The sequence below is a fragment of the Bombus affinis genome, chromosome 4, assembly GCF_024516045.1.
Source record: "Bombus affinis isolate iyBomAffi1 chromosome 4, iyBomAffi1.2, whole genome shotgun sequence".
NCBI classification, from domain to species: Eukaryota; Metazoa; Arthropoda; class Insecta; order Hymenoptera; family Apidae; genus Bombus; species Bombus affinis.
The window spans coordinates 16,277,890-16,288,484 of NC_066347.1; the positions used below are offsets into that span (position 1 = coordinate 16,277,890).

The 10,595-nt window shown below is 36.0% G+C and overlaps 1 protein-coding gene across 1 annotated transcript; it reads right to left on the reverse strand.

The window, feature by feature from the left end:
• Positions 1-6,808: 6,808 nt before the first annotated feature.
• Positions 6,809-9,091, reverse strand: LOC126915922 (defensin). Its single transcript, XM_050721074.1, has 3 exons — positions 8,918-9,091; positions 8,094-8,274; positions 6,809-7,116 (listed from the first exon to the last, which is right to left on the reverse strand). The coding sequence occupies exons 1-3, from the start codon at positions 8,985-8,987 to the stop codon at positions 7,077-7,079; spliced, it is 291 nt and encodes a 96-aa protein (XP_050577031.1). The 5' UTR covers positions 8,988-9,091; the 3' UTR covers positions 6,809-7,076.
• Positions 9,092-10,595: the final 1,504 nt, after the last annotated feature.

Sequence of the window (10,595 nt, forward strand, 5' to 3'; positions counted from 1 at the left end):
AGAAGGACTAACGGAATTAAAAGCAATAATAGAGAAGGGAGGAACGACAATAAGGAAGCACAGCAAGGAGGCAAAAGCCGAAAAGTTGCCATAGTTTTAAAGGCAGAATAATTAAGGGAGTGCAATATAATAGAATGGACAAGAGGAGAAGTAGATGTATAAGAAGCGAAATAAGTAAAAGGGATGTAAAACCGAAAGCTCGTTCAAAGTCGAAAGGCACGGACTAAGCAATAATAAATAAATAAATAAATAAATAATAAATATTTAATTTGTACTTTACAATTTGTCCAAACGTCCTAAACATTTGGTAAATTTTTCTTAAATTTAATTGCTAAATAACATGTGGATGGTTACCCCCAGCAGGAGACCATCTTCGAGTTTGACTATTTTATTTCTTTAGTGAGGTCAGTGAGGTGTTTTCTTTTTAGTTTCCTTTCTATGAGAGTTATGCTCAGCAAAAGCTGGCTAGTTTGGATGTGGTGCCGTTCTTTCCTTGTATTAGGTTGTCCGAAAAGTTTCTTTTTAATACAAAAGTTGTATGACGAAATAATAGACGCACAAGGTTTGTTTTTTTATATTATTTTGTCGAATTACGTACGATCCATTTTGTTCTGTTGAAATAAACACCGTGACATTTCACAAGCTTTCACAAGCTTCATGTTTCTATGAAACTGCACTGTTGTAAAGAACACGTTTGCGAAAGAAACACACTTTTCCGACAACCTAATATTTTTCTGCGTACCTGCTGATTTCTTCTTTGACCGTTGGTATTTTTAAGTCCCTGCGCATATTCTCGTTTCTGACATACCATGGAGCGTTGACTATTGTTCTCACTATCTTCGATTGTAGTGGCTCTGGTTTATTTATGTGGCCCATTGCTGCTGTCCCCCATAGTGGTATTCCGTACGTGCAAATTACTTTTATTATCTTTCGCCATACGTTCGCGATAAACATCTTGTAACTTCTATATACGTGTTCAAATTGTTTGCAAACTTTACCAGTACGATCGTGTCTCGTTACGATGCTAATGAAATCTCAAAATGTTTCATACAACGCGTACGATATAGACGTTAAAGTTCCGTATATAGCGTGTAGTTGAAATACTTTGGCGAGACAGAGTGTATGTTTGGAAAATGATTGCGCAGCAAAAGTTAGAGAATAATGCAAATCGCGAACCGCTGTTTCGCAATCGATGATTGCGTTCCGTTAACAACGCGTGATTTGCTGATTTTCGGCCGTAAAAGCGAGCGTATCGCGGAGCGATTGCCCCTTCGAAATCGAATACCGTAATCACGCGTTCGTAACCGAATTTAATCCTTTCAGCTATGCGTCACCTGTTTGAACACGCGCTCGTGACATGTATCATTGTGCCGAAAAAATGGGAAATTTTTATTTCGAGAAAATTTGTGCATATCAAATCGTAGAAAGGATCGAAATTGCTAAATTCCGACATGGTCGAGGTAATCGATTTCTATAGCCGAAAATATGAATTTCTTGTTCTACCGATCGCCAGATGCGCCTGTTCTACGCTGGTTACGAGCGGCAGAATTGTCTGCGATCAGGAGATTCGACTTGCAGGTAGAAATACACGTGAGTGGAGACATCTCTTCGTGAACGATCGAAGATCCTGGCTACGTGACCAGCACACGCATACGCGATGAAAACGAATGAATTTCCGGCGAACGACCGTGGCTGCTAGAAATTGCAACGCGTTATAAATTGAATGCGAAATTTCATCGGAGATTTGTTGTTGCCGTGCCACGCAATTTCACCTCGCAGCTGCGTTTTTTTCTCGTCCTGTATTTAATAACGCACGTGTGTGCTCCGAAAAAAAAAAAAAAGAAAAAAGCGGAGCGAAAAATGGCGTGAATTAGATCGCATGTAGTTGTTTATCGAACGAATTTACAAAAATTGAACTCGTCCCGATAGGCGCGTCAACAACGTTCCACATCTGCAAAGGAAAACAAAAAGGGTGAAAAAAATAGGCGAAGAAATTTATCGTATGACATAAAGCCTTGTTTTCGATATTATTAATAAAACTGACGATTAATCGTTTAATAAACTCTGAAAATAACAAAAAATCCCCGATGTTTCTTCACCTTTCGATAAGAATTGATATTTACATAATACGTGATATCGACTCGAATAAACTCATTCAATATGTATACGTCTATCAGATTTAGATGGAAATAATAAAGGTCATAAACTGCTTTACGATAGTAATTTACGTTTGTTATTTTGAGAATTAGAAAATATTCGATTTTTATCGTGATCGTTTAATTCCTAATTTTCATCGTTAGAAAAGATTCCTAAATTACGAGGCAACGTACGCGGAAGTTTTGCCAAGCGTTTCGTATTGTTCCATTTACTTTCTGGTAATGTGAAACGTTCGCGCGTACGTTAAACAATCCAATTTTTCGAATTCATACATGAAGTTATTAAAGAATAAAGCTTTTTCCGTTTAAATAGAATTCCGCGTATATGCGCATACACATAGAATTACGAAATATCGTTGCGAACAATCGGGAAAACTTTTTGTTGTCTTTTACAAGAAATACCTGCACCGTTTCGTTTGTTATGAAATTTCATTTTGCCACATGCACGGGGCAAACGTATGCGTGTAAGAAGTAAAAATAGAGGCGCGGATGGCGTTTACTTCAATTCACTGACTAAATCAACGATACATAAAAATAACGTCGCCGAGTATTGTGAAACTCGCCAAGCATAACGCACGGAAAAGAAGAGAATTATCGGAAAAATCGTTTCTATTCGACCTCATTAGCGGCGAGAGTCAATGCGACCAGTCTCTCCTCCGCCACCAAAACGTTTCATACAAACGGTCTCTGCCTGCCGCTTGCAACGATTACAATTTTGTTGATTCGCTCTTCGTTGCAATTTCGTCGATGCAAACTCGATGCCTTGAACTTCGTTGGACTTAGTGTTAACGACGATCGATCGAGGAATCGCAGAGAAACGATGATCTCGCGGCAAATTAACGGCAAAAATCTTCTTAAACGAGGAGAAAAAAGGAAAGGAGGAGGGCGAACGTCACGATCGTCCGCGAACGATTTAACGCGGAAAACGAACGTTATCCACGGGAGGAAAGTTCGGTCCGGTGTACGCGGTTTTTCGCGATTCATCGCGGCTATCCGGCTATCCGAATTCCAGCTGAAGAGGCCGAAATGCCCGGCGCGGAATACCGGAGGAAATAATTTTCAACGGAACACAGGACGGGCCCCGGCGAACGAACAAAGATGAAAAGCCAGTCACGAATATGACTGACATCGAGCTATATCCTGGCGATCCACACGAGCCACGAGAAGTGGCAAAAAAAGGATAGGGTGGAAAAAAGAGCCGGAGCCTGGCCTGGACCGATGTGGAAGAATAGAGGTGAACGTTGAACGAAGACAGCTCTATAGGAATTGAAAAGAAATAGACGGATACACGGATGAAAAGAGGAAGAGAGAGGTGGAAAAAAGGAGAAAAAGAGAGAAGAAGGTGCTTTGGAGAGCAGAGTCCAATTTTTAATGAAAGCGTGGAAAGAACCATAAGTGCATATAGTGGCCGCATTTGTCCGCTTCTGAAGGGCTCTTCATGCAGAAGAGTCCTGCAGGACTATCGTGGTCGTGGCGAGTCCGATCCGGTTATACCCTGGCTGTATATCAGGGAAAAGGTGGGGAGGGGGGAGGAGGAGGAGGATGAGAAAAAGATTCCAATAATTGCTGGTCGAAAAATATCGACAGTAAACTCTCTCGACCTTTTAATTGCACACCGAAGCACAAGGCATATTGGTTTTCCAGTCGTGTTTTCTCCTTTCGTGCTCTTTTGCCGATCCAAATTTCTCTTTCTCTCTTACTTTCGTTCTCGTTTATACGTTCGTCTCTCTTTCGTTCGTTCACGGTCTTTCACTCTTCCTCTCTCGGACTAAACCTTTTCTACGCAAAAAGATAGTACGCGCCGAGTTTTCTCCGAGGTCATTCATACGTCGGATGCTCGATCCTTCCGAGGGAGAAATTTATTTCTTTTTTCTTTTTATCACGAATGGAGGAGATATTTTTTGAGAAGAGAAGGGAAGAGATTTAGTTGATTTTAATTTTGACGGAGGTTTGGATTTGTGGTGATTATTATATGAGGAAACTTGCCAATGGTACTCGCTATAGTATTTTTATATTGATTCGAATATCGGATTTTATTAATTGAGATGAAATACGTCTGGATAAAGGGCCATTTTCAAATATTAGCTTCGGGCAAAGAGAATTTCTCGATGATTAAAATAAGTCAATTTATCGGAAGATTCGTTCGAGTCAATATAAGATTCGGCTTCAATCGTCCCGATTAATTATTCTTCTTTCCTCTCTGCAATTTTCTGACGAGAAATCTTATATTTTGATCCCTATTCTCTGTATTTCTCCAACCTTTGTCGAAGATAATTCGGTTAGACGATCGAATAAAATTAAATTCGCTTCTAAAACGTTTAAAAATATGAATTTTTGCCATTTCATAAATTTTCTCGATCATTTCGCGTTTACTGTCTAATGTATCAGATAAGCGAAAACGTTCTGACGTTTCTTCTACGAGAACAATGTTGCAGGGATACAGAGAATCGTAATTTTACTTATCAGAATAGTGGAATTAATAATTATTAATAATTAATAATTCATAATTATTAAGTTCGATTCTTTTATAAAGGAAGCTTTATAGAAAAATTTTCTTGGTCGTCTCGTGAAACGAAATAGCGATAAGCTGTATGTCTAAAATTTAAGATAGAAATCAAGTTATTCGTTTGAGAGGCCAAAAAAGCTATGTTGCTATTTTCGTAAAAGAAAAGGAAGATGCGTAGAACGAAAAGAGAACGTTCATCAAACTAAGAGTAACTATTTTGTTAAATAAAATGACGTTTCTGTATATCTCTGCGTCGTTCCTTTTCTTCATGGGAGGAGCAACAGACGTACGAATGAGACAAATTGTCGTCGTTCGAAAACACGAAAACTGAAAATCGATTTCTAATTCGTGATCGCTCGGTGAAAACAAAAATCTTTAATAAATCGATTTGCTGTTTCGGTATTGCAGCCGATGAATTTATACCTATGTTTTGTTTATGCATAATCGCAAAAATAATTCACGCATGACCCTCGTATACATCGAGAGGCGATATTTTGTAGTAACAACATAAACGCTCATTCTTTATGGGTATTTAATGCGTAGGTATTTTGCGCATGGTAATTTGTTCCGTGATTGTTAGGTCAACGAGCACGTATGCTTTATCTCGATGCGGTTAAGAACGGTGTGACTGATTAATCGCTATACGTAGTTATTTATGAAGCTCGAAATAATTGCAGTGGATACGGATTATTATTAATAAACGATGTACGATCGTAGGATAATTGTCAAGAAGATTTGTACGTGCGTGTTTTTTAACGAAAAATATCGTGAGTGATGTTCTACGATTAGAAAAAGAAATTTCGAGAGAATTTTGTTAAAATTTGCTTATACTTCGAATAATCAATTATTACGACGGAGTAATATTAATATACGCGTCAATCGTACACATCAATGATACAACAGATACAGTCATTAATGTTCGATAAGCAATTATGATTATTAATATAGCGAACAATGAAAATTATTATTGCTTACGAAACCGATTTTCCCAGAATTTCGCGTTACTTTAAAATTACAATGCAATAGCAAACTATAATTATTAAATATAATTTCGGGGAAGTTAACGTGCCAATTTCAAATTAATGTTTACGATTTATACACCAAATATTCGTTAAAGTCTAACGAAGTACTTCGCTCGATTAAATTTTAAATAATTAACTTTCACAAGATCGATCTTCGACCAGATGAACGATAAACGTTTTTCGGAAAATCTGCTTCTTTAATCTTAGAAAATATCACCACGATCTCCGTTGTATATCCTTAAACGAACTACGCTCGGTCTTTTTTCCTTTTTTCGTTATTCTTATTTAACATCAACACGGTGGTAAATCATAATCTACTTTCATTTACTCGTACAAGTAAAGGAAAAATAAACGGAGGATAATGTTAGGACAGAAACTAAGACGAGCCTAATCCTAATAATCGAATTAAATCTGAACGATATTAAGAAGGGAGCGAGTATCGGGCAACGTAGCTTATCAACGGGAGCAAACAGAAAATTCACGAGAATTAAAATGAAACAGATAATGGGTTCGTTATGAAGCACTACAAACATTGATCTTCCTTTGTACCGCGTTTCTTATTAAATCGAAAGCGGCTACGCTGTGGATTAGGTCCCTGAAATGCAGATACACGAAAATGAAATTAAAATTGGAATTATCGACCAAACCTATTACGAGTTCGGTATGTAACGCAAGTAAATGTACATCCTTCCTTTCTTTCGCGCTATTGTAGTATCGTGGACGAAAGGCCTAAAAGATATCGGGATAAGATAAGATATCGATTAATTATAATACATTATTATGATTAGTTCACGTTAAACAACCATCGTTTCCTATTTAACCAACATCTGTTCAATCCATTTATTGTAAATAACGTAATTACAGTAAAGATCCTACATTATCGTATATCCGAGAAATAATTATCAAAGCCAATTTCCTCATTCGGAAACGAACAAACGAATATCTATAAATAATCGAATCGATCTGTCGCCTATCTTTCTTGGAATTGTACTTTTTATAGAAACTTATTCTACACAGAGTTGAGATTCCTCGTGTATCACATTTCACGCGTTAGCCTAATAGGTTTTATTTATAGTTATTAATTGTGGATAAAATACGAAGGATGGAGAAATCATCGTTCGGTGTTTATGTCTTTTCTTCTTTTGAAACTTTATTTATTCTGTATAATAGCTTGTCAAAAAGACTCGGCTGTATTATCAAATAATGGATGGATTTTAACAACATAAGCTCCACGGAATTTTTAGTAAGGAAAGATTCACTATAACTATAATAAAATAAGCGTAGTTTTTTTAAATATTTGGTAATTTCTTGACATTAGTCGCGTCTTCTTCGCGTATCCCTCGTCGCATGGAAAATTCGTCGGAGCTTGGTGTAGGATTGGTAGAATTGGATTTAACCGAAACGTTTGTCCCAGAGATCCTTGAAGTTGGTCCTGAAACGAGAAAAACCACATGAACTTCCCATTTTCTGCTCTAAGAATATTCTAAGTCTAATAGCTGTACAGTATTTACAGTATTTTCGTTTACTAAACATTTGAAATATCTACAACACGTCCAAATGACACGAAAGTTAGCTACCTCCAACAATACTTCAAAATTAAGACGCGAGATTATCTTCGGATATTTGATTACGCACAGCAACAATAATCAGCTTGCTGATTCTCTAAATTTTGCTTTCGCCTCGTTTTAGTAACAAATCTTATGAATTTTCATGTAGTAGGAACTTCGTCTATGGTAACAGCGTGAGCTATCGATAATCAACGTGACACGAGGCCCAACACGACGAACGATAGAAACTTTCCAAGCGAATTAAAACACGAATTTTCTCCTGAAACGTCTGCGGTACTATAAAAAACAAAAGTTACATTTCGTAGGACGAAAATTTTCAATGGGCATTGAATTTACCAAAAGATTATTGAATCTACGCTATAGTACTGAAAACCTAATCGTCGTTCAAATTCAACTCGTTGGAAATTTAATAAACTGAAAGTTGGCTATATTTAATAATCGTTTAACCTGCGAGAATTTTCCAACTATATCAAATTTACTTAAACAGTGGACATCGAATTTACTAAAATATCAGTGGATCCAGACTTGGCCATCGCATAAATTTGAACAAATTGACGAAATTGATTCGACTGTTAATGGAAAAAATTACACTTGACACGCGAGAATCCTCGATCGATAGCAGATTCACTAAAGTATTACCGGATTCGCTAGAAAGTTTAAGATTCGATCGTCGTTGAGATTCCAAAAATCTCGTGACTTCAAACTCGAGTCTTAATACGGAATCACTTGTAACGTACGAGAGTTTTCGATCAACAGACGTCGAATAGTCGCGGCAAAACATTCAAAATTGGTCGTTTAAGTTCAAACAACTTGGGCAGATGAAATTAAAGGAATGACGTACTTGCGACAAAGGCAGACTCCGTTCTCGCAGCGACCTCCAGCTTTGCCCATGCTGAGACAGTTGGCAGCGCAAGCACTATGTTCTGCGACTCCTTTGATGGAGAGAAGGTCGCAGGTCACTCTTCTTTGTCTATCGGCACGTTCCTCGATACCAGCTTGTTCGAGGAGCTCGTACTCCTCGTCTGAAATTTAAATACCGTCTTTAAGCCTTCTGTCTGCTGCGTATAATAGATGAAACACGGTAATTGGCAAAGGAATCGAGAATTAACGCTCGGATATTTCTCAATAGAAAGGCGAAGACGGTGGAGCATTAAAACAGCAGCTGTCTTTAACAATGAACAACGAATACGAATAACAAACATCGTTTTGTCTTTCTGCGTTTACTGGTAATTATTCTGCTAATTACCCTTATTATACCCGGTAATTATTTCTTGAATATCTGATAATCATCGAGAAGAATGGAGGGTCCATACAGCTCTGGTAAATATTTAGCTAGCGAGCGTATCTTTTGACCGAATAGTTGAACTTGTTAGATTATTTTCACTTATCATGTAAACGTAAAAAGCGCAAGGTTTATTGAGAGTTATTTATATCGAATTCGTATCGAGTCAGCTAATATTTAAAAGCTGTTAAATGAGAAAATTGAAAGTATTAAGAGATTAATATTAAAAGGTATTAAAGGATCGAGAAATATGGGTGTTAAAAAATTAATGTTAACGAATAGAACGAACTTTTATTCCAGAGGAATGTCGAGAGATTTTCGTTAAACGGTTGAACATTCGTGACAATTTGCGAGTTGTTTAATTAGATAGAAGGTTCACTTACCCACGGGTGCTGCCATGATGGCCGCTACAGCCACAAAGAGAAGAGCCACAAGAAAATAGACCTTCACCATTTTGGCTAAAGTTTTTGTGAAAATTCGACGGTAAACTGTGTTCAAGTTACTGAAGAATAAACCAAGAAGTGTCTGATGACTGAACGTTAGCTGGCGCGGTTTATATACAACTCCGTGTCCATTGAACTATGTGTGTACAAGTGCATACTCAATGAAGTATAGTATATAAGGCAATCTCATCATCAGCATACGGGTAAGTCCCTGAAACCTGGAATGAACTCTTGCTGTGTGGTCGCGTCAGACGGAAAAAGGTTATCTCTTTTGTAATTGCTAATTGCTCTACTTCGATAAATATATCTGTGTTCCTGATGTTGCAGAATCAAAGATCAATAGTTACAATTGTACAAATTATGCCACTAGTATCGATAATTCAATGATATTCTATTAAGTTGCTTCGTTTACGCTTCAAATCAATTAGCTATTTATTAAATATTTTACCAAGTGCATTATTTTGTTTCTCATATGTCAGATTTAAAGATTGACAATTACGATTACATAAATTGTAGAATTAATTGTTAAATACTTTCATTAGATGTTTTATGAAACATTTTCGTTTAAATCCGTTTTACGATCTCAGACATTGAAAGAATGCGTATATAATTCATCCGATAATTTTTATAACAAATATCTTTTACATTCCCTCATCGTCTTTCTAATTAATCACTTAGATAGGAAATAATAATATGCTGATTCCCGAACTGAAGTAAATTTCAAAATGTTTTTAAACGATTCCAATATAACAATGCAAGATGTTAATGTTGAACACTGTGAAAATTGGAATAGAATGGTCGTATTTTGGATGTAATGAGAACAAAGAGAAATATTGATTCTCGAGGTGTGTGCTTTTTTTATTAAAATTAATCGGACTTGTCATATCAAAATATTTCCATCTTTCTTCGTTTTATTCTTTTTATAAATAATATCTTTACAACCATGTACATATATAACATACAATATTTCTATTCTCGTAATTGAACTGCAAATCTTTACGCAAGTTTATATTTTTATTAACTAACTAAATTGTATTAAATATGTGTATTATCGAATTAATCGAACTTGTCATATCAAAATATTTCCATCTTTCTTCGTTTTATTCTTTTTATAAATAATATCTTTACAACCATGTACATATATAACATATAATATTTCTATTCTCGTAATTGAACTGCAAATCTTTACGCAAGTTTATATTTTTATTAACGTAACTAAATTGTATTAAATATGTGTATTAAATATTATAAAAAGCTTGAATATTTTATATATTTTTGCATGTTACGCATATACTGTACACTTCTTTGTTCTTATATTTTCATATTTATTATAAACGCATAAACATATCCATAATCTACTTGAAATGTTCTAGCAAACTTAAAGTTGCCCTCTGCTATTGGAAATTTTCTACATTGTTTGATAAATAAGTTTTATCTGGTGTTTTCATATAATTCATTGCTTCGATTTTTGGTATTTCCAAATTTAGATATACGAACACATGTATGCAAATTGGGGATTCCTAGAGCGAGAAACTTTTACGCTTAACACCAATTATACTCTCTGATACCGAATGCTAACAGATAAACGTTAAAGAATTTCCGTTATCTGAAACATTGG

What these genes read in the sequence shown, in the direction of transcription:
- LOC126915922 (XM_050721074.1), bottom strand. Translation starts at nt 8,987, where the DNA reads ATGGTGAAGGTCTATTTTCTTGTGGCTCTTCTCTTTGTGGCTGTAGCG. An exon ending in CATCATGGCAGCACCCGTGG is followed by an intron (nt 8,275 to 8,917) that starts GTAAGTGAACCT and finishes TTTAAATTTCAG; the next exon opens with ACGAGGAGTACGAGCTCCTC. An exon ending in GGAGTCTGCCTTTGTCGCAA is followed by an intron (nt 7,117 to 8,093) that starts GTACGTCATTCC and finishes TTCTCGTTTCAG; the next exon opens with GACCAACTTCAAGGATCTCT.